Source organism: Lactuca saligna, chromosome 2, assembly GCF_052625555.1.
Source record: "Lactuca saligna cultivar CGN05327 chromosome 2, ASM5262555v1, whole genome shotgun sequence".
Classification (NCBI taxonomy): Eukaryota; Viridiplantae; Streptophyta; class Magnoliopsida; order Asterales; family Asteraceae; genus Lactuca; species Lactuca saligna.
In genome coordinates, this window is record NC_136418.1 from 45,926,969 (window position 1) to 45,952,024 (window position 25,056).

At 33.0% G+C, this 25,056-nt stretch overlaps 1 protein-coding gene across 1 annotated transcript; it reads left to right on the forward strand.

Moving 5' to 3' along the window:
• The first annotated feature begins 9,674 nt into the window (after nt 1–9,674).
• LOC145028861 (putative F-box protein At4g22165) lies at nt 9,675–11,335 on the forward strand. Its single transcript, XM_078977574.1, has 2 exons — nt 9,675–9,884; nt 10,226–11,335. The coding sequence occupies exon 2, from the start codon at nt 10,228–10,230 to the stop codon at nt 11,260–11,262; it is 1,035 nt and encodes a 344-aa protein (XP_078833700.1). The 5' UTR covers nt 9,675–9,884; nt 10,226–10,227; the 3' UTR covers nt 11,263–11,335.
• Nucleotides 11,336–25,056: the final 13,721 nt, after the last annotated feature.

Below are 25,056 nucleotides of genomic sequence, written 5' to 3' on the forward strand. Positions count from 1 at the left end.
TAGGAATCATAGGGATTTCTAGGGTTTACCAAACGCTTTCAATTACTTACAAACATTTCCACACTTATACGAACTTTCTTTCAGAACATTGTCAAGTCTTTCATTACAAGTTTTACCAATGAAAGACACATTAATACTTATGAATTCACCATATTTTTGGCTGATACTCGCTTTCAAAATAACTTGTATTCTCAGGTCGCAAATAGACAGGTACGACGACCAGGTTTTGTGAAGAAGGAGCAGTCCAGACTCGTCTGATTTTCTGATTATTCATTTTATTGTTGTATATTGTGAAGGAACACACATGTACTTGAAACTTATACTATTAATGAAATGGATGATGTTGTTGCTTGTTTACTACTTTACATTGTTGTGATATATTACATGACGTCCTCCGCCCCAGAACATTTCCGCCGTTCTCGGTTTTGGGGTGTGACAGATTGGTATCAGAGCATTGTTTATAGCGAATTAAGTATATCAACCCATAAAAGATATACTAACTATAACTACAATGGGATTAAAAATACTCTGACCAAGAGTTTATATTTTAAATAATAAAATATTTAATTAAGTATACGTGCCTGCATTCATACTAAAATCAGTTTCACAATGACAAGAACAAAAGTATTACGATTGTTGAATATCACAAGTAAGCTTGGGGATGTATGGTCAGTCCTGGGAATGGCATAGCTTGATCAACTATGCTGGTCCGAGGAGTGATTAGCATATGCCCAAGAATGGTTGTGATGTGGCAACAAGTCTAAAAACTTACCAACACTACCACAATGAGAACATTATAACAGAACCTAAGTCTAAAATACTATAGGAGTGTTTTGTGTTACTATAATTACTTACTTGAGAACTAAAAAGAATCTTCATTACTAAGTTGATGGTTGCTAAGTGGATATACTAAGGTTATATGTAACTAGGATGTCATAGACTTAGAATCTGTGAAATTCTGCTTTACCCCGGTTCCTTGTGAATTTGGAGTTGAGTTCACTTATTCGAAAGCCTATCCTGTTTTGATTACATATAACTGGTATGCACTTTACAAATAAGGATGTAACTAATGAAGATTATCTAATAATTATCTAGATAGTTCGTCTAATAATTATTTCTTTACCCAAATTCCCGTGTAGATAACATGGCTGGACTCCATCCCCACGGCAACCCGTACTTCCCGAACAAAGGCAGTGCTGGATGGTTCGGAAAAGAACCAAAGAATGATCATCCACTCCCTTTTGAGTGATCACCATGCTGAAGACCTTTCAGATGATGATAACTCTGAACTCAAGGATGAGAACCTACCCCCAGTAGCTCCCAATTCATACCCTAACTCTCGTCCAGCTCTTCATGGCCCGACGCCTCCTTGGGTAGAATGCTTGGAAACAAGGAGCAGAGAGCAAGATCAACCTATGCCATTTAATGGATACCAAAGCTTCTACCACTCAAGCGAAGGAATCTCAGCAGACAGAGTTCTACAAATCCTAATCCGTAGAGTTGCCCGAAACGAAATTCAGGGCAGGACGACTTTTCAACGTATCGAAGAGGTTAATGCCAATGCAAGAATGCATACCATTCGCACCAATTGCCTTGATCACGAGTGAGAGATTTGAGAGAAAACATGAAACCCTACTACGAACACTAGCTGAAACCCGAGCCGAAGTCATAGAGCTCCAAGTACGCCAGAGGGTGTACGAGAGATACCTGCTTGATATGAAACATCAACTAACCGAACTAAGGGTTCACCATAGGGGTGACTGTCGCCAGTAGGAGATACCTTACTTCCTTCTTTGTTTTAAAGAACCGTGTTCCTGTCTATGTTCTGTGTAGTACTTTCTATGTGACTACCTTGTACTGTAAGTACTTTTAGTTAAGTCTTTATGTTGTCAAGGACTTTTCTACTCCGAATATGATGTATGACCTACAACAAGGTCAATTTCCCCAAACCTATTGCATTTCGGTAGGTTGCCGAGAATCTTCTTAAACTCTAATTTCGGGACGAAATTCCCTCTAACAGGGGGATGATGTGACAACCCGATATTTAAAGACAATGAAATGTGACACCAGTCAAATATAGGTAAAATTTTAACTTTCCTAAAATCTTATTTGGGTTAAATAAAGTGGTAGGAATCGTATCAAGGTTTTCGTGCATATAAAGAACACTAAAATCCGAGTTATAACGAAGAAGTTATGACCAACCAAAGATTCTCGGCAAAATCGGCAACACTGATAGATGTAAAACGCGAAGTTTCAATACAATAATTTTTAGCATTAGACATCTAAATGAAAGTTTTAGATATCATTAAATCGTAAACGTACATAAAAAGAACGTCCGAATCTGACTTCGTATGACGAAGTTGTGAATTTTCGAAGTTTCAGACATAGCAGTAGACAGCTAAAAACTCGTATACGCGAAATCGAGATCGAGCGGATTTTTGCCAACATGACCTAAACGAGAATCAAAGATCTTATCAATGGTATTACAACGGTAAAAAGTCTGGCGAAAACAAACAGTGAACGAAGGAGTTATGAATATTTAACGGACTTTTCCTGTCCCGGCTAATTAAAAATATAATATTAAAAATAAAATCAAAATTAGTTGACAGAGTCTAAACGAAAGTTGTAGATCGTAGTCTCACCTACGCGTGGATATAAAGAACGTCGAAAAACAGAGTTCGTATGAGGAAGATATGAATTTTTGAAGTTTATTAATAACTAAAATATTTAATTTAATTATAAATACCCGATATTATCCGTTGGGGGAGGAGTCACCGGTCTGATCCGGATTACGCCCAGCATAATTCCTTGGTATGCCCAGCGTAATCCGAGGAATCAGACCCTATATAAAGGGTGCGAGGATGCCGACCAATATTGCTCATTTCCTCCCTTTCTCGCGTCGAAGCTCTGCGTTTCAACCCTCGGAGCCATCCCAAAGTCCCGGTTTTCATATCCAAGTTCGGAAGGAAGTTTTACGCTCCCGAGATTCCCGAGATTCTTGAGAATCCCAAGAAATCCGCTTTCTCGAGTAGAAGTTCTGCTTGGTTTTCGTCATGCTTTCTTCAATCAATCAAGTGAGTTCATACCCCTATAATCAACACTTTTAAATGTTTTATAAATACTTTTATATGCTTTGAAGGGGGGAATACAAGTAAAACACTCGATTATTATCGTGTGTTATATAATAAAGTTTCATTATATGCTTTTTATCAACGGAATCATATGTGATTTATAACTATTATAGGGAAACTTTCGTATGCAAAATGTATCACGATAACATCATAACTTTTGAAATGAAAAATGTTGTTATATATATATATATATATATATATATATATATATATATATATATATATATCAAACACTTTGTTTATACGGTATGTATATGTGTCCATCTTTGGCACTGCAAACATACAATTAACCTCGTACGAAAAACATCAATCTTTTTGCTATACTTGCTGTTAATAAATCAATCATATGAGATTTATAACTAGTATACAAATGGATTTACTACAGGTTTAGCAGTTTTACCAAACATATTACTTCAAATGACTTTCTTAAATGGTTTTACATGTTTAAAGCTCTTTATCAAACTATCTTACACACTGTAAGTTCCTTTCAAACTCTGTTACAAAGGTGTTTTCGAACAAAGGTTTTTCCGTATACATAAACTGTATTATCAAACAAAATACTTTCAATCATTTTATAAACTAACATCAGGTCATCGTTTCTTATTATTGAGCTTTTCAAAGGTTTTAGAAAACTTCTTTTACGCTTTTATATTGTCAAATGCATGCCCATATATGTATAGTTATATAAGTAATGTTTAAAGGGCTTAGGACGGTTAGCTTACTTTATTTCCTTTTCCTCGTTGGGATGTGGCCTTAGGGTATCGGTTGCTCGTCCGAATGTCGTCTAAATATTATTTATATATCATGTATACATATATAGGTATAAAGGTGCCATTAGTCAGTTCAGTACCTTTGATTAGCAAAGGTATACTTCCGGTTACACTCATACATTACTAGTAACTATAATAGGTATAGTTACGAGATACCACTTACTATTCCAAGTACAGGGAATCACACAAGAGTCAGTTCATTCACGAGTCTATACGAGTACATTACATGATACATGAGAACATTACATGATACATGAGTACGTTTACATAGATACGCTTACATGAGTACGTTTACATGAATACATTTACATGAATGCTTTTACATGAATACTTTTACATAGATATTATATGGCGAATTACTATTACATATTATATGTCTAGATACTGTTATATAGTTCTCCTTCATATCTTTACCTTGTGATACAATCACATCATCGACGAGATAGATTGGACTTTATATCCTAGTACCAAAGGATACTTTACGGGATTAACCATTCCTAGAATCTCTGTTAGCTATAGAGGTAAATGCACATCCACGGATGTCTTCGGTTGATACCATAACAGGTATACTTTAATGGACTAACTATTCCTACACCCAACTGTTAGCAACAGAGGTAAATGTACATCTACGGATGTCTAAAGTTAACATTGTTAGTTATCCTAATATAAAGGGATAATACTTAAGTTATTTATATTACATTATCTTGTGACTCATTCACATAACCGATGAGACGAATTGTATTTGAGTATCCTAGTACCAAAGGATACAATTTCTTATATTAATAATAATAGTCGAACAGTCGGGTCTTGGTAGAAGGCTACTTTCAAAACAGTCGGGTCTTGGAACAAGACTACTTTCAAAACAGTTTGGTCTTGGTATAAGGCTACTTTCAAAATAGTTGGGTCTTGGTAGAAGACTACTTTCAAAACAGTTAGGTCTTGGTAGAAGGCTACTTTCAAAACAGTCGGGTCTTGGTAGAAGACTACTTTCAAAACAGTTAGGTCTTGGTAGAAGATTTCATCTATACTAATAGGAATCATAGGGATTTCTAGGGTTTACCAAACGCTTTCAATTACTTACAAACATTTCCACACTTATACGAACTTTCTTTTAGAACAATGTCAAGTCTTTCATTACAAGTTTTACCAATCAAAGACACATTAATACTTATGAATTCACCAGCTTTTTGGCTGATACGCGCTTTGAAAATAACTTGTATTCTTAGGTTGCAAATAGACAGTTACGACGACCAGGTTTTGTGAAGACGGAGCAGTCTAGACTCGTCTTATTTTCTGATTATTCATTTTATTTTGCATATTATGAAGGAACACACATGTACTTGAAACTTATACTATTAATGCAATGGATGATGTTTCTTGTTTACTACTTTACATTGTTGTGATACATTACATGACGTCCTCCGCCCCAGAACGTTTCCGTCGTTCTCGGTTTTGGGGTGTGACAGATTCAGTCCTTCATTCATTCAGAGGCTTTTGAGTCATGCAGGGACTCCAAACTGTAGATCCACTCTCCCAAAGCCCATTCCCCATGTAAAGTTTCAACCTTTACGTGTAGCTAAGGAGATCTAGGCTAAAGACACCTCAAACTAGGGTTTAAGACAACAATGCATCACCAAAACTTTCAAGGCCGATACTTTATGACTCCCTAGGCCAAGACACAACTGGAGCTGAATGGATTCAGTTTAGGGACGTCCAAACCCGAGATGAATCATACTTGGTCCAAAATCTCATAAAAAGGGGCATAAATGATCCAACAATTAACAAGGCAAGGAAAGGGCTTGATTACCAAAATGAGTAGTTAAAGAGATGAATCTTCTGGATCCACAACATTCCTCTTGAACCCTTAACTCCTTCTTCTCCTTTTAGGCTTCAAGAACACTCCAACTCTTCAACAATGGCTCACACACTCAAAGAGGGCACTAGGGTTTTGGGGAATAGCTTCTAGGCAATGGGGGCTACAAATGAGGCTGATAGAAGGATAATGAGATGCTTAAATAGGGTGCAAGTCCCAGAAATTAGGGTTTCCCTCTTTAGACCAGACTCACCGAGTCGGTCACTTACTCCTCGACCCAAATCCCACTCGGACTCACCGAGTTCCTCCTTGGACTCAACAAGTTGCCCCTTTAACTTAGGGTTTTCTTTCCTTTCTTGGTCTTTCTGATTATGGGTGTTACAGTATTAGCATGATTATATGTTATTGTTTATATGTCTATAGTGGGCGGGGCCCGGAGACAAGCGGGGCTAGTAGAACCAAATATGTATACCGAGTGGGACTCAATGCCAGGCGGGGCCTGATGTCGGGTTTGTCCAATGGCAGGCGAGGCTCGATGTAGCGGGCTAGGCCCAATGTTTGCAGTATCTGACTATGTGTATCGTATGTGGTATATTGAGGAACTCACTAAGCTTCGACCTTACAGTTTTTAATTTTGGTTTCAGGTACTTCTGGTAGCGAAAGGAGGAGCTCGGGATGACTACATGGCACACACCAAGAAGTTCTAGCCTAGGATGTTTATTCTGATAAAAAGAACATTTTTTGAGATGATACTCTATTTTGATATAACGATTTTTGTTTAAGAATGAAACGCTTGTTAATTATGGTTTTTATTAATGATTTAAACAAAATTTTTGGACCGTTTTTTTAGGATGTTTCACAACATGCACTAATATCTTTAAATTCATCTGAATTTCGTCAAATTTTCATATTCAATGCTAAGAACAATTAGGAATGTAATATTCACATTATAATTGGACCAATTCCATATCCCAAACTAAATTCCCTTCAAGAATCACCAACTTGCAGCTCCTATATCTTCTTACAAAATAAAGAGGAAACGGAGGAACTTAGTAAAATCTATAACAATGCATCTAATATAATCTCATCTAAAATCTATAACAATGCATTTAATAGATTGTGTAAACTGAAATCGAAATTAGTTGATTCCCAAATCACAATAACTAGCAAACGGAGGAACTCAGGAGTCAGGAACAATTCATTCAATAGTAAATTAGAAATAAAATGTTCGAGATTTGTGAATCCAAATTCCTAATTCTACTATTGCAACAGTGAAGAGATGAAGACATAAACCGAGAGAACCAGAGAAGAAAGAAAAATAGCATCTGAGCGTACCTTATTTTCGATGACCGATGGATTGTGGACAGCGACACAACTTGGTGAATGGTTAGGTGCGTGCGTCCGGTCACTGAGCGAAGTAACGAAAATGAGGGCGGAACTGCATAAGGTTTAGAGACAATCGATTTTGACTTCTATGTTGACTTCTCACTTCGTTCGGACTATTGGAGATATCAGGAGGAGCCACAACCCAATTTTGACTATAGCATGCTTATATTTATAAATTTTGAAGTGATATAGCCTGCTTCTAACCCAAATTACCAGGGCGGGGGGGGGGGGGGGGGGGGGGCACAATCCTTAAATGATCCGCCCATGCATGGGTAATATCTGGACTTGACCCGAATATTGACCCGGTCTATATAATGTTGAACACAGGACTAGAATCATTCAATCTCTCATTCTTCACTCGTGTTCACCCTTACAAACTCTCTCAGTGTCTTTGTATTCTTTATGGAGGATAGGGCTTGTTCTTAGGGTTTTTGGCATAGGTTTTCATACATATGAACTGTGTTGATTGTTATTCTAGTTGATAGGCTAAGTGTGAGTATCATTGTAGTAAGCAGTAAGCTTTCTTTTGTATTTTGTAATTTATATTCCGCTTTAATAAAAGAGATTATTCAATTTTTATCATAAAGCCTAAACCAAATTTCATATAGAATTATAGTGCAAAACCACCCTTTAGCATATTAAAATAGAAAAGATGGAAGTCGCTTATGATGACCTGTGAGTTCTAACTCACTTGTTGGTTAAAGGTGAGCTCAAGTTCACTAGTCAGTTTAGTTAGGTTGTAGCTTCAACATGAGGATGACTTTAGTCATCTTGAAAAAAAATGGCTTGGGCCTAACTTTGGTCGATTCATATTCAAATATAACAATCGGGAACTATGGCTTCTAACTTTCGAAAAGTTTGTTTTTGTCATCCTTATCCAATTTTTGTATACTGTCAGTATAACTACTCGCAATACGCCACCTTTTAGAACTCCTAAAATTTTGAACATTCTATTTTGCTTATTGTTCCTATGCTTAAGATTTTCAGTGTCTTAATATGAGATTATCCTAATTAATCATTTGTGGATTGTTAAGAGAAGTAAATAATCAAAAACAAAATAAACAAATGAAACTATTATTATTAAATTAAATAAATGAAATTTGATACAAAACAAGATAACGTACATGAATTGTAGATTACAAGCACAAAATATACATATTAAGACCTGCCACAAGCAATGTCCTAAGAAATAAATTGTTCGTCTATAGATTTTCCTTGAAGATATAACAATCTACTCAAGATGTGATCTTAAATATTGTATAAATGTATAGACCTCAACATTATTCTCAAGCATTGCCATCACCGCTACACACACACATATCAAAAAAAAGATAAGGACAACATGATCATATGGAGTACTCCATTACCCTCACCGTAGTTGTTATTGATAAAAATTAGAAGCCAAACCTTCTAGAGGATTTAGTTTGAGATTTCTATATCTATCAAATCCTGCAAAATAACACCATCTTTAACTAGTCAGATCTAGGAAAATAAGCTCATCAACCCCTCTTCTTGTTTTAAAAAAAATTGATTTATTTAACGACTTAAATCAAAACATATGGTGTACGACATGAATCAATCTTTCAAATGAGCAAATCACATTAAGAAATTTAGAATCCATCTTTGAAACAACATAAGAAATGACGCTAACACCATCGAGGGCACCATTCTTAACTTTAGATTAAATTCATTATGCATCCAAACCTTAACCCGACTCCTTGGTTTTTATTAAATCCATGTAATTGGAGTTCAAATTTTCAAAAAATAGATGATTAATCATATCAGTTTGATGGTGAGATTATGTGCTTCTGTGTGTGTGAACTGTGAATGTGTGACAGAAAGAAAACGAAGAAGATGAAGGCTTTTTCAAAAAAGAAAGAAAGAAAGATTGAAGGAGAAATCATTAAAGATATAAGAGGTGATTCATGATTTGTGTTACTTCTTGATCATGATATCTAATCGCCACAACAAAGAAGAAAGGGGCAAGAGAGAGAGAGAATCAAATTTTAAACTTAAAGACGAAAACTAAAAATTCAACCAAATCACAAACACCATTTCTATAATTTACTCTTTAATATAACGAAGGGTTTAGGTCATTTTTTGTCACTTAACTTTTGATTTTTTCCTCATTTGGTCACTTAATTATTTTTAAGTTTTAAAAGGTCATCAAACTTTTGATTTTGTGCTCATTTAGTCACTCACCTTTTGATTTGGTCACATTTAGTCACCGAACTTTTAGATTTGTGCTCATTTAGTCACCTAACTTTTAAAATTGTGCTCATTTAGTCATTAAACTTTAAAAAAAAATTAAAAGTTTAGTGATTAAATGAGCAAAATTTTAAAAGTTTGGTGACTAAATGTGACCAAAACAAAAGTTAAGTGACTAAATAAGCACAAAGCCAAAAGTTTGATAACTTTTTAAAACTTAAAAAGAATTAAGCGACCAAATGAATACAAAACCAAAAATTAAATGACAAAAATAACCTAAACTTATAACGAACACAAAGTTCGAGACAAAGGACACAAACACAAAACATTCTTACGGGTTTATTCTCTATTCCCCTTTGCTAGTTGCTACGCATCTGACCTAGATATTTAAAATTAAAACAAGTACTTCCCAAATAGTGTAAACAATTTTCTCGGCCAAAACTGTCTATCGTCACACAAACCCCAAAGCCCGTTTCGGTGGCTATTTCCCTTCATCACGCATCTAACTAACCCTAGATTTTTTGATTATTTAGGAAGTGGAGTTCATTTGATCGGAGTTCTGTAATCCTAGTTTAGGTTCGTTCAGTTGATTTGATTACCAGAACTGTTTTGATTATGTGATTATTTGGTTATTAAGCTTTGTTGATAATGATGTCTTATGAATTATGATAGTTGGATAATTCATATATCGTTTTTTTAAGTGTTTGGATTTGTTTGAATTGATGTTTTAGCTACCATGTAAGGTTTTGATTAGAAGAAGGCATCGACATAACCTTTTTATAAGTTCACAGAAACATTTTATCATGTTCATTAATCATTCCGTGTCTTGTTTTCTCTTTCTCTGTTTACAAGTCTTGTATGATTATGTGGAAATTTTCATATACCAAGAATGTTTATTTTGTCTTTTGCTAATGTAGGAATGGATATGACAAGTAGAGTGACTAGTAACCAGAATCATGATGATGCATCTAGCAGTATGACTATAAAAACTGATGATGTGGGACCATGGTCATATCTCAACCATGATCTGCTTTCGTTAGTCATGATGCAACTTGGAGTCATCGATTTTCTTGAATTCAGTGGAGTTTGCAAGTCATGGAGATCAGTAGCACTCAGTAATTGGAAAAAAATTATGGCATCCAAACCACCAATACTACTGTTGATCCCTCTCAGTGGTAATAATGATACGCTATGCTGGCTAGTGGATTCTGAAGGAAAATATTTTAAAACCATAATTCCCCATTCCGCTGGCTGGGACGATGTTGGATTAACTTGTGGTTACTTGATCTTGTTGAGGAAGAAAACATACGAATTCTGGCTTGTGAATCCTATCACTAGGCATGAACTTCATTTCCCTCCTGCTCCTTGTGTGTCTGATTATATATCAAACATCACTTCTGTCCATTTCTTTTCACCTTCAATATCTAAATTGGTGTTTGTTATCATAGCCAGTAGTCAAATATGGTTTTCTATAGAGAATGAGGGAGCATGGAATCGTGTTTCCTCCACTTTCGACTTTACCTTTAAGGATTTACATGTTTTCAAGGGGAGGATATATAGTGTAAGTAATAGAGGTCATTTTTGCAAACTCACACTTGAGCCTGAGCCCAAACTGACTTTACTAGAAACAAAGAATCTTCTTGATGAGGATGTATCTTTCCCAGAACTTGTAAGTTGGGGTGAAAACATTTACGTGATGGAAAACTTGAAGGTTTATAAATTAGATTTTGGTGAAATGGAATGGGTGCCTTTTCAAGATACAGAAGATGAGCGCGATTTTGCTTTCTTTCTTAGTGACATGAGTCATGGTGCTGCTGTTAAACAAGAGTTGTGGGGGTTAGAGCCTGTGAGATATGTTGTTTATGAAGGAGGTGGAAAGGGAAGGTTCTTTATTGCAGTTCAATGGTATTTTCCTCATGAATGCTTAAATGTTAATCTCTTACACGATGCATGACTTTTAATCACTCTTACTTTTGTATATTTTCTATTTGTTTTTATTTTATGTGATTTGGTGTCCTTTGCTTTGAGATGTGTGGCTAATACATCTGTTTTATTATCAATTTGTGGCTTTATCTTTTAATCGGTTTATTATTGAGATGATGGAGCCTTTTTTGTGGATGTGGTAGTATTGTCATTTCTCGTATTACCTCTTGAAAATCTAAAAGAGATTATTAATATACCAGTGTTGAATGCCACCACTGCTCATCACTAGAATTTCTTCTTTGCATCCGTGTACCTGTTATAGCTTATGAGAGAATCTGAAGTTAAATGTAAAAGGAGGTACATTATTTGGCCCTTAAATCCAATTTTCTCATTTTCTGTCTTGTTTGATATGTGGTTTTAAAATTCTTTCAAGAACAAGCAATGTATATTTATCTATTAGCAAATGACTATCAATATTTTATTTCATTGTATTATATTTTCATCCTTTTTTTTTTCTCATTAAGACATTTTATTTTGAAAAATATACCTAAGTTGGGGTGCAATCCCATGCGATTAAATGGAAAAATGAATCAGGATTCTATTACATGCTATAAAAGAAAGAAAACATATGAAAGTAGAATGCTATAAAACACAACCAAATGGAAGTACATTACCATTTTTTACCAATTATATTTGACGGTACACCTTAAACGGTAGACACATGTGGCGCTTGATGGTTTTTCATGTTCTATCAAAACCATCAAGTATAAAGCATCTAATAGAGCACAATTGTACCGATAAAATTTCACTATTATCTAATTTCTACAACCAAAGAGATTATGCATCATTCATTAATTTAAGAGTAAATTACACGAATAGTCCCTATGGTTTAGGGTAAATTGCATAGGGTAAATTACATCAATCGTCCCTCGATCAAGTGCCAAAAAGCACGTTTAGTCTCTATTTTCAAAAATTAATTCGGATCGTCCCTCGATTGGTTGAAAGTTGCACATGTCATCCCTCGTTAGTTTAAATTTGCATGTTTCATCCTTCGTGAGACATGAAATGACTGTTATGCCCTTTTTATTATTATTTTGAATTATTTTTCGTTCTTATAATTATTTATAAAATTCAAAATAAAATAAAAAACCCACCCTACCCACCATATCTTAACCCCCTCCCCTTTAAATCCTCTTTTCCCTAAGCTACCACCGGAGAAGACACTATCTCGCCGTAGAAGAGAGTCATCGGACCACCGCCTACCCCCATCGATGAGCCATAACCCACCTGCCTCTCTTTTCTCTCTCTCCGTTCTTAATATGAAATACAAAAAAAAAATTAAAAAAAAAATAAAAAAATCAAATCCCTAGACAAAACACAGAGATCGATCTAGATCTTTTTGGCGATTGAGGGGGTTTATAGGTGGCGATGACATAGAAAATGATCGATCCATAAGGGGCGGCGAATATCTTTACAATAAAGGGAAACAGGTAGGTCAAACACATTTTCCATCGGCTAGCGCTACGTCAAATCTATGTCGCCGTCAATGTTGGTTAGGGTTTTAGAACCGCTGCCTCTAAGATCTCTATAAGGTGGGTTTCAAACTGTCAAGGGTTTCGAATCAGCAGTTTAAGATCATTAACTACATCATAAAAGGGTGTGGATTGTGAAAGAAACTGTCGAGAACTACTCCGTCTGCCTGATCATGAAAATCACTGCCACCTAGGGTCTCAAATCTAAGATCGTCGTTGCTAGGTTTCCGAACAACCACCACAGGTTTCAGATCGAGCTCCACTGTCACATTCATGTCTGATTTTCACTTTGGGGGTTTGATTTTGATTACAAGTTTCAGGAGGTGGTGGCGGTGATAGGTAGTGGTGCCAGATTTGAGAACGATGATAGAGAAGAGAGGGAGGTGATAGAGTTTAGAGAGAGGATATGAAATAGAGAAAACTAGAGAGCTCTGTGAGAGACAGGGAGAGGGAGGGAGAGAAGCGATGCTATTTGGTGGCTTCCGTTGGTGGTGGACTGTGGTTTCCGGTGGTGGTAGTTAGTGGTTCTGGTTTCCAGGCAATGTAAAAGGAAAATACAAAGAGAAGTGGGAAGGGAGGGTTGGGGTGGGGTGGGTTGGGGTGTGGGGACTTTTGGTTTTTTTTTTTTTTATCAATTTAAAACTGTTAAAGATATAAATGAAAAAGCAAAAAAAAATTATTAAGGGTAAAACAGTCATTTCATGTCAATAGGGACTAAGCGTGTAAGAAAAATCAAACATAGGGACGGTCCGAGTTAATTTTTGAAAATAGGGACTAAACTTGCTTTTCAGCACCTGGTCGACGGATGATTGGTGTAATTTACCCAATTGCATACTTGGTCGCTAACTTATTCTTGTAACTCGGATCATCCCTGTTGTTTGATTTTGTTTCGCATGTAGTCCCTAACAGACATGAAATGACTCTTTTGCCCTTTCTGATTTATTGTTATTATTTTTAATGATTTTTTTCTTTTATTAATAATTAAAATAAATAGGTCCAACACTACACTCACCCAAGACTTTGTGCATAATGTCCCAAACGCACGACCATTTCGACTTCCTCATAGTCAATTTCACCACCTTTACGCCTTGTTCTCGAGTTCTACTTAAGGAGAGAAATGAGAGGGTAAGGAGAGAAACTGAGGTGCGTCGAAGGAATATCGTGTTCCCGAGTTTCATTAATGGAAAGAAAGTGAGAGAGGGGAAGGATTTTAGAGCCATATTTTCCTTCCAAATTTTCCTCTCAAATTGGGCGAATTTGAGAAGAAAATGAGGGGAAGGAAAATTTTAAGTTTTATTTTCTTTTTCCTCCTAACTCTGGAAAACAAAAAATTAAAATTTTCCTTTCATTTCCTTCGAGGTTGGGAACACGGAATAATGAATACTTTCCTTTCACCTCCGTTTCTTTCTGTCAAGGCGTTAGTGGTTACCTTTTCATCCATCCATGGTAGAAACGAGTTTTTCCCTTTTCCGATTATTGTTTGTATGGAGCCGCAACCAATTTTTTTGAGCTCCGGTGGTAGGTATTCGATGATTCACTCTCTTATTCTTGTACTTAACCTCCTGCAAACCACCACCACCCCCTTCATATTTATAGGTTTTCGACAAGACGATGGCTTCAGATCGGATATGTTGGGGTCAATTCAGACGGAGGAGGGGGGCATATCGAGGTTTCATATACGGTGGGTTGTGTGGGGGTGGCAGAGTAGCGGTGGCTCTCAGGCCATTATTCTTCGGCGATGCAAGAGATAGATAGAAAATGATTGATGTTTCTTTGGAGTGTAGAGAAGGAAGTGGATGGGTTTTTTATTAGGAACACCAAAAATCCAAGGAATTTCATCATCATCAGAAACCCACGACTTTCGGTACGGTGGCTGCATATCTGTCAAAAAAAGCCCTGGTCCCTTTTCGATTTTTGGTGTGGATCTATTGATTGAAGATGGCTCGATTCATCAGTCAAGTAGTGGAGGTTCTCCAATCCCGTTAAAGACTTAATGGTAACACCTTTCCTCTATGATCTCCTGGAATTATCACATGTGGAAATCAACTCAGGATTTGAACTAAGTAATTGATTTCGAATTATCACAGGGTCGCCAAAGATTTTTGAAAATCAGTTCCTCTCTCAATCGAAATTTTTTGAGGGTTTAGGGTTGAAATCATCTCAAGTTCAATTGTTGTAATTTGTTGCAGTTTTGATAGATTTTTGAGGTTCGTTTCTTTACAGACTCGAGAGAAAATAATGGTTGTGGGGTAGGGCATTGATGTTGGCTCCCGGAGGTGACGGTGTTATGATTGGTATTCATCGGTGTGTGAGAGAGAGCATTTCTTTTGAATTTCAGAGAGGAGAGTGAGAGTGTGTTTGTTAGTGAGAGAGATCACCTCTGAAAACTAGAGTGGGACCATTAAATTAATATTAATAAACGAAGAAAATCATTAATAAAGAAAAAAACTAAAAATATATATATATATATATATATATATATATATATATATATAAGGGTATAACAGTCATTTCATGTCCGTAAGGGACTAAACTCGAAACAAAATGAAACTATAGGGATGATCCGAGTTGAAAAAATAAGTTAGAGACTAAACATTCAAATTACTCCAAACCATAGGGACTATTCGTGTAATTTCCCCTTAATTTAAACTTATAATTAGATTTAAAACTGAAACCAGTGTACTAAAAAACGGATAGATTTTCCAAACCAGAATATAAATCAAAAGTACAACACTATAATAAAAAGCAATTAAGTAAGTATGCTATAACATACATATATGAATGTAAATTGCTATTTATTGCTATAATACACAAACAGTGAAAGTATTTAGAGAGATCACCTCTCAAAACTAGAGTGGGACCATTAAATTAATATTAATAAACGAAGAAAGTCATTAATAAAGAAAAAAACTAAAAAAATATATAGATAAGGGTATAACAGTCATTTCATGTCCGTAAGGGACTAAACTCGAAACAAAATGAAACTATAGGGATGATCCGAATTGAAAAAATAAGTTAGAGACTAAACATTCAAATTACTCCAAACCACAGGGACTATTCGTGTAATTTTCCCTTAATTTAAACTTATAATTAGATTTAAAACTGAAACCAGTGTGCTAAAAAACGAATAGATTTTTCAAACCAGAATATAAATCAAAAGTACAACACTATAATAAAAAGCAATTAAGTAAGTATGCTATAACATACATATATGAATGTAAATTGCTATTTATTGCTATAATACACAAACAGTGAAAGTATTTCGTTATATGTAGCATTTAACCCTTAATAACCTTTTTGTTGAACATTGTTTCTTTAAAATGTCAATGGCAAGAAATAATAATGTGCTTTAGCACTAAATTTGTGAAAGAAAATTTTTAAATTCGTAGTTTGATCCTAAGTTCAAAAAAATTGATAGGTTGAATTCACATGGTTTATGAATATTGCATTATAGGTCCTTACTCTATATAAAAAGACTAACTTATCATTTTTCTATATTATCTCTTGGCGAGGGCCGGTTCGCGAGGGCCGGTTCAAGCTAATTTGAAACCCTAAGCAAAAGCAAAAAATAAGACCCTTTAAATTTCAAATTTTAGTAATCGAATAAGATTATATGACAATGATATATGTGGACTAGTAAATGAGCGCTTGTTAAATTAATATTATATATTTTAAAAAAAAATCAATTTGTTGTTTAAGGGGTGTGAGTTAAATATTAAAACAAATACAACTGCTAAATTGTGCAAAAAAAACCAATGACAAGCCAAAACCAAATAACCAAACTAACAAATCGTTATGAAAAAAACGTGTGTTTGGTTTTTGTGTTTAAAGTGATTAATTTTTTAGGTTCAATTTGGTCTTCGTTTATATAAAAATTCAAAAAACACAACCAAACAAGAATATCCAAACGAAATTATTTCATGAAAATTCAGTTGATTAAATATATTAGAAACTAAACTAAATTTTGTCTTACAGTGTTTCTTGATAGCTATGATAACTAAAATGTTGTTTATTTGATAAACCACAGGGATCATTTTTGTAATTCGTCTAAAAATAATAAAATGCTAGAAAATCAAGGGAGGAATGGAGGAGGATTCAAACTCGGGACCTCCTCCCCCTCACTCTAATCAACCTAAGACTTACGCCACTAAGCTGCAATCAAACATTGTTTTTTATTCATAAAATTAAATTATATTACGTAAAATCGCAAAAAAGATAAATAAAAAATAAATTACAATTTGTTTTACATAAAACCTTTTTTTAATAAAACAAAATATAATTTTAGCGTATTGTAGAAAAAATAATTTTTTACAATTAGTTTATATATTTTTTTACGTATTTATTTTACGTAAAATAATTTTTTATGTATTTAAAAATACGTTTTCGTATAATACGTTATTAATAAAACAAAATGCATTTGTACGTATCATAGAAAAAATAGTTTTTTACAATTAGTTTATATGATTTATTTACATATTTATTTTACGTAAAATAATTTTTTTATGCATTTGAAAAACGTTTTCGTATAATAAGTTATTATGTAGTTATAACTTAAAGATATTTTTACGTTATGTTAACGTCTTTATGTGGTTTAAAGCAAAACTACAAGTCTTTTTTTACTTAAAAACATTAAGAACGCGATAACATAACGTAAAAATATGTTTTAGGATTAAAGCAAAGCGGCACATATTTTTTTACGTAAAACAAACTAAAGACGTTAACGTAACGTAACGTAAAAATACAATTTCATATAATATGTTATCACGTTAATATTTATATGTAAAAAATCCTAAAACATATTTTTACGTTATATTATCACGTTCTCAATATTTTTATGTAACACAAAAAAAACTTGCAGTTTTGCTTTAAACCAATTATAGGTATCAACATAAGGTAAAAGTATATTTTAATATTATAACAACATAATAAAATCTTATATGAAAACATATTTTTTAAATACATAAAAAAATTATTTTACGTAAAATCAATACGATAAAAAAACATACAAACTAATTGTAAAAATTTATTTTTCTACGATACATAGAAGTACATTTTGTTTTATTAATAACGGAGTATATGAAAATGTATTTTTTAAATACGTAAAAGTACATTTTGTTTTCTAAATAATGTATTATACGAAAATTTATTTTTTAAATACATAAAAAAATATTTTACGTAAAATAAATACATAAAAAAAACATATAGTAATTGTGAAAATTCAAATTTTCTACAATACGTAAAACTACATTTTGTTTTAATAAAAAAATTTATGTAAAAAAAATTGTAATTTATTTTTTTATTTATCTTTTTTGGGATTTTAGGTAATATAATTTACTTTTCGGAATAATAAACCATGTTTGGCTGCAGCTTAGTGGCATAAGGTTTAGGGTGTTAGGGGGAGGAGAACAGGTCTCAAGTTCGATTCCTCTCCGTGGTTTATATTATTTTTAGACAAATTACAAAAATGGTTCCTGTAGTTTACAAAATGTCATGAATTCAGTCCCTTTATATTTGAAAAGACAAAAATGCCCTTACGAATTGAGTTCTTAACGGTTGAATACTAACGGAGTTAGTAAAGAGGGCCATCCGTGCAAGTTTTGCAAACCACAAGGACCATTTGCATCAAAAAAAATTAGCAAGGACTGACTTTATGACTTTTGACAAACCACAGGGACCATTTGTATAATTTTATCAAATGTTAATTTAAGAAGTATGTAATAGGAATCAAACTTAGGCCAAATAGTAGAAAATATCTCTCTCAACTAAAGACAACTTCATTTATATTTTAACACAAATTATATATGTATAAAACATTAATATATCACAGAAATAATTTGGAGCCCCAAGCCATGGGGAGCCCTGGGGCCGTTGCCCAATTTGCCCCCGATTTGATCGAGCCTGCTTTTAAGGGCAAGACTAATAACATACAATTTCTACAAAACTAATAATAAAAACAGTTTGCATGCACTTAGCTTTGCTTCCGGTTATAAATGTAGAATTTCCAATTGGGACATCATTCTTGGAAGGAAACATCCAACCAACAGCACATAATATGGTATGGTAAATGATGAATTTTGTGAGGGAGATTACACTTTGCCTCGAATTCATTCCAAAGTTTAGTGGTTTTGTTTGTACGCAACAAGCATTGTCTTTATTTGACTCTCTCTCTCTCTCTCTCTCTCTCTCTCTCTCTCACACACACACACACACTAGGGACGAGCGGGGACGATAAGTGCAACAACTGAAAACCATAGAGACCAAGTCAAAGTCCAATATTAGGAAAAAAGTTTTGAATTTAGGAAAGGGACCAACTGTGTTATTTACTCCTTCGTTTAAGATTAAATTACAAAAATGTCCCTATGGTTTGGTCGAATTCTCAGTTTTGGTCCCTAAGCTTAAAATTTGATAGGTTATATCAATGTGGTTTGTGAATATTGTACTAAACATCCTTGCTCCATATAAAAATACTAAATTTCCTTTTTTTTTTTTTTTTTTTAACAGTTTACTATTATATACATACATATATATATATATATATATATATATATATATATATATATATATATATATATATTATTGTTTTTTATCTTTATCTTAATAGAATTAATATAGATTATTTATAAAATTATTTTTATTTTTTAAAATAAGTTATCTAAATTATAGAAAATCATATTATTTATTTATATTTATTTTTTGTGGTTTAAAAATATTTTGATATTTTTAATATTTTATTTGAATATATTATTTAATGTTGTTTTGTTTTTATGTTTTGTTCGCATAAATTATATAACGATTTTTTGACATTTTTTTTTTCCGAATAAGCATATTAAAATAAAACCAGATTAACTATCAGCCTTACAATAAAATTAGTTAATGTTTGTTTTTTTTCTTTTTCCTTTAACGATATATATATATATATATATATATATATATATATATATATATATATATATATATATATATATATATATATATATATATATATATATATTGGACTTAATAGTTTTACTTTGATTTTTTTCTTAAGAAATAGTTAAACGTAAAATATAATTATTTAGATAATAAATGAATGAGCACATACATATAAACAAATAATGTAAACAAAAAAGACATAAAATCATAAAACCTCTTAAAACAAAAAAACAAACACTAACATATAAGTGAATGATATAAAAAAACACTTAAAAAAACAACATTAAATAATTATATTAGACGATTTATAGTTATCCAGTTTATTATTTTAATTTGTTTATTCAAACAAATGTAAAAAAAAGAAATCATTATATATTGTAAACGAACAAAACGCTAAAAAAACAACATTAAATAATATATTAAAAAAAACATCAATAATATTAAAATATTTTAAAATCACAAAAATAAAGATAAATAAATAAATCTAAGAATAAATAATAATGCAATTTTAAATAACTTAGATAATTGAGTTTAAAAAATATAAATAATTTTATAAATAATTTATATTAATTATATTAAAATAAAGATCAAATTATATATATATATATATATATATATATATATATATATATATATATATATATATATATATATATATATATGTTCGGTTTTTGGTATAATGCAACATCCTATGATGCACATACAACCCTAAATACATTAGATCTATGCTTTCACTAATTATACATGCAAATGGTTTCCAATGAATTAAACCTATAACTAGCATACATTTAACATAAATCATATAAGATACTAGTTAGGATAACATACCTTTTGATGGAGCTTGAAGTGTTGGTGTATTTGGCCTTAAAGAGCTTAGCCCCAATAGTGTGGAAGCCTCAAATGAAATCACAACACATCATGGACAAAGTTATAACTTGAGAGAAAATTCCATGCACCCAAAAACACCCATGAACTCCAAGAATGACTCAAGTGACGTTTTTGAGGCTAAGAGCATGTATTTATATGTGTGGATTTCAAGGGTCATAGGTATAACACAAATCCATACCCATGGGTTTTATGATCCATGGTTCATGTGACCCAACTCTTTATGTATCCATACATAAACTTGGTCCAACATAGATCATAAGCCCAACACATATAAATATAACTAATTATCATAATTATTCCTCATAGATTTAATTAGTCTCTTTTGATCATTAAATTAATTCCAAATTAATTATTGATCAATACTAATTAAAACATATGATTTTTATATTATTATATTATAACTTATAATATATTAATAAACCATAAGTTACCTTATCTCAAAAGTCCATCCTAACAAATTATCCTGATGATATGCAACCCAAATGGACCATGCTACACTTGGGTCGAGTACATACCAATAATAGTTATGGGCTTAGACATATAATCCAACAATCTCCCACTTGGATAACTCTAAAACTATTATTGCAAGTATGACTTCATAACCCGACTACCAATCGTAGCTCTTAAAGCCGTTGTCGAACTCTGAACAAATCAATGTCGCGTCCATTAGATAAGGGATCATATATTCCTCCATTGTAGATATCATATGGACTGTGAAATGGATTATAATCATTCTCTTTGTCCATTTGTTGTTTCCCGATTTCCGATTTATGACGACTAACTGATTGAACAAATCACATTAGTCCTGGCTTGGCCAAGCACTCACAAGTGTCATCATTAAATCATCGAGGGGACCACAGATATCGCTTTTATCCCTTTAAGAGTAAAAGGAATGGACAAAATTCGACTCATATGGCTTGTTCTACTACTTGTTGAATCATACAAAAGGCACGTTTTATAACATCGAGTTACCAATGAGTTTTCGTGCAATCAATGTATAACCAACTCATAGTAACAACTCATATCTCTAGGTTTGAAGAATATAGGATATTATCATCTCATGATCACTCGTCATAAAATCCATTAAGTGATTCAAATAAGCGTGGGCTGAGTCCAATACTCAGAACTTATGAGTACTCATGAGTGTTGTAGCAACTCTTGCCATGTGCAACATCTTAGACATTTACAAGCCAACTCATGACAATCTTGATTTAATACCTACTTCCAATGTATTAACGACTGTGGATGATTTGAATAACTTAGTCATTCGAGAAGAATGACCTAGTTATTCTGGAAGTCAAAACATGTAAAGTGAAACATAAGAATATTACTAATCCTATATGGCCCCAACACTTTGAGAGTAAATAAAACACCTTTTTTCTAAGCACGATATTGATTACTCATTATTCAATTTTTCGATTTTATCAACTTTATACTTGAATTTAAAAACACTAGTTGTCCCATGCTCCAAGCATGTACACTATGTTTTTCTAAACACCAGTTATGCCATACACAAAGTTTGCACATTATGTTTGTTCACGATCCTTACTTTGTGAAATAGATCGATTGAACATAATTCCAATGATTCTCATTTCACCCTCCCAAATCCTTATTGAAAAATGTAAGAATTCCAAATTCCTTCCATTTACCGAAATATGTTAGATTTTAAACTTATATGCACTGATCCTCTGTAATGATTATGCACAAAGTCACAAAGACTTGTCACCAGACATTACATAGTATTCCAATGGAGATCAACTCCATGGAAACGAAGTCTCATATTCAAAGTACATTGCTTTGAACATCCTTCTTGCATTAAGTTTTCTAATCTTACACAGACTGAGTAACTTCCACCTATGATAATATTTCCATATTCCCATTTTGACTATCACTTCTATATAAGAGTTGCCTCTTTTCAGAATATGTCAATATGGTCCTTCCAAAATTAACACGATACTTCCACCTGTCCCTGAGCAACCAATCTTTGGTAAACCTTAGATTGTCCTCGACAATTGTTTAATCATTTTAGTCATATCCAATTCTAGACCGTTTCCCTTCTTAATTCCCCGGGCATTTGGAAAATTTAGAAATGATAAATATTATAGTACATGTAATCGATCATATACCCGAAGCATATGGAACATGATTCATGCTATAAAATTTTTATTTGCCATGTTCTCAAAATTTGACTATGAGGAGGGATGTCGTAATCATAATCGAATTTTAAGAACGCGATATATAGAATTTTCTTATGTTGAACCATTCCAACATAAAATTCATATATATATATATACACACACACACACACACACACACACACATATATATATATATATATATATATATATACACACACTTGACTAAAGGTGATTAAAATCTCAATCTAAGCTTTTAGAATTGAAATGAAGTATATCCTCTCCCTTAATTATAGAAAAATAACTTTTCCAACCCCCGCAACTTCAAGAATTGAAACTTTTTTTTTTCTATAATTAACATTGCTAACTTGCAATACTTATCATAATTATCATGCTCCCACTAACATGATGATTATTAGCATAACAGTTATGCTCCCACTAGCTTTGACATGTATCAGAAAACAGTTGGACTTCTAGAAGTCAATATTTTAATGACTTTCTTACTAAAGTTCAAATTTCTGATATGAGATTGCTTTGACAAGACTTTATCAAAATCATACACCTTTTCTTAGATATCTCACATGTGTGTCTAAATAATTTCAGAACTATGAAAAGGGATGTCATAATCATAGTCTCAGTTGTTTAGGCCTTTTCCATTTCTCATAAGTCCATGTTAGTGTGTCGGTTAACCACGCACGCTCTACTAACGACTTTGAGAATGCAAAGATCACAATTGCTATCTACTTAAAATCTACTTAGTCAAAGCGTTTCCTCACCATCATTTTCATGAATCGGAGAGAAACCTTATGACACTTAGATTTTTTATGGTGTAAGTGTTCTTATCCATGTGAATTTGTCATAACCTTAATCACAAGAATATGTCAACATAATAGGTTACATACCTCAAGTTGTGTGCTAGTGATTAACAATAGGTTTACTCTTGATTAGTTCTTGAAACTATTCAAGATCTTTAAGACTCCCACTGTCTACTTGACATATAAGATTCTTTTTGTTAAGAACCATTCCTTTACAAAACAAATATTCAAGAGTTAGTGCAGATTCTTATCAAGATAAACACTTCACACAATTGGTCTTAGTTGGTCTTTGTTTTATCCAAAACATCACAACTTACCAATTTCAAATGTACAAGAGTGATAAAGCATTTTACTCTACATTTGAAAAGTGTTATAAACCTTCATTAAGATTATGTCACTCAAGTTACAATCATTGAGTATAACTCTAAGACTTGACTTTGGGACGAAGTATGATTTATCTTATTGATTTAACCATTTCAGCAATTCATGATTCCTCTTCTTAGCCATACAAATGCACTAAGATGTCCTTAGAGGATCAATTGTGATATGTTTTCATAATCACTAAGATAATCATAAAACGAGATACTCAAGGACTCTCCCATCTTTTCAGATAGAAGAAAATTTTATCTTTCTGCCTAATTTGATTCTTCTCATCCGTTCTACCATACATTGAAACCTTTCCAATGTTTTAGAATTACACTTAAACTTGTAAGCATAACCATATTTACTAAACTTTAGTTGTGACATCCCCAAAATCACGGCCAGAAAAGACCTGTTTTGTTTATGCTTTATGAAAATCAGAGTACTTCATTTTATAAAAAGGTTGCGGAATTTGTTCCCAGAAAAACACGATAAATACGTTATTAAAACATTTTCGAAGAAACGTATTTTATTCATTTCAAAATGTTTGGGATGTCATCGTTAATACAGAAACATAAGCATAAACAGAACTTACATTTATTTACACTAGTGATCTACATCTCTTTAAATCTCTCAGTGTAAAGTGACATCATATCAACACCTGTGATAAAAATAAACTGAGTGGGTCAGGTTGGGAAACCTGGTGAGTACATAGGGTTTTCAACCCACAATAATATAATTATTATGTTTAAACAATCAAACAATCAACCCAATTACCCATCCCCATTATCTTCTTTAGTCTTAAGGATCTACCCTAAGAATCAACTATTCCTCGTTTATTTATTCCTAAGGATCATCCTAAGGAATCGACACGAAGTCCATCATTACCAAGGCTTATATAATATATCTGGTGAACACGTAGTCCGAAACATCTGGTAAACACTTAGTTCAAAAGTAACTAGTGAACACACTTAGTTCAAAATACCTAATGAACACACTCAGTTCAAAGATACGTAGTGAACACACTCAGTTCAAAGATACGTAGTGAACACACTCAGTTCAAAGATACGTAGTGAACACACTCAGTTCAAAATACCTAATGAGCACCTAGTTCAAAAACACCTACAGGTTACGAGCTTACTAGCGTTCTATCGGACCATCTAGTATCGCCCATGGTCTTCAT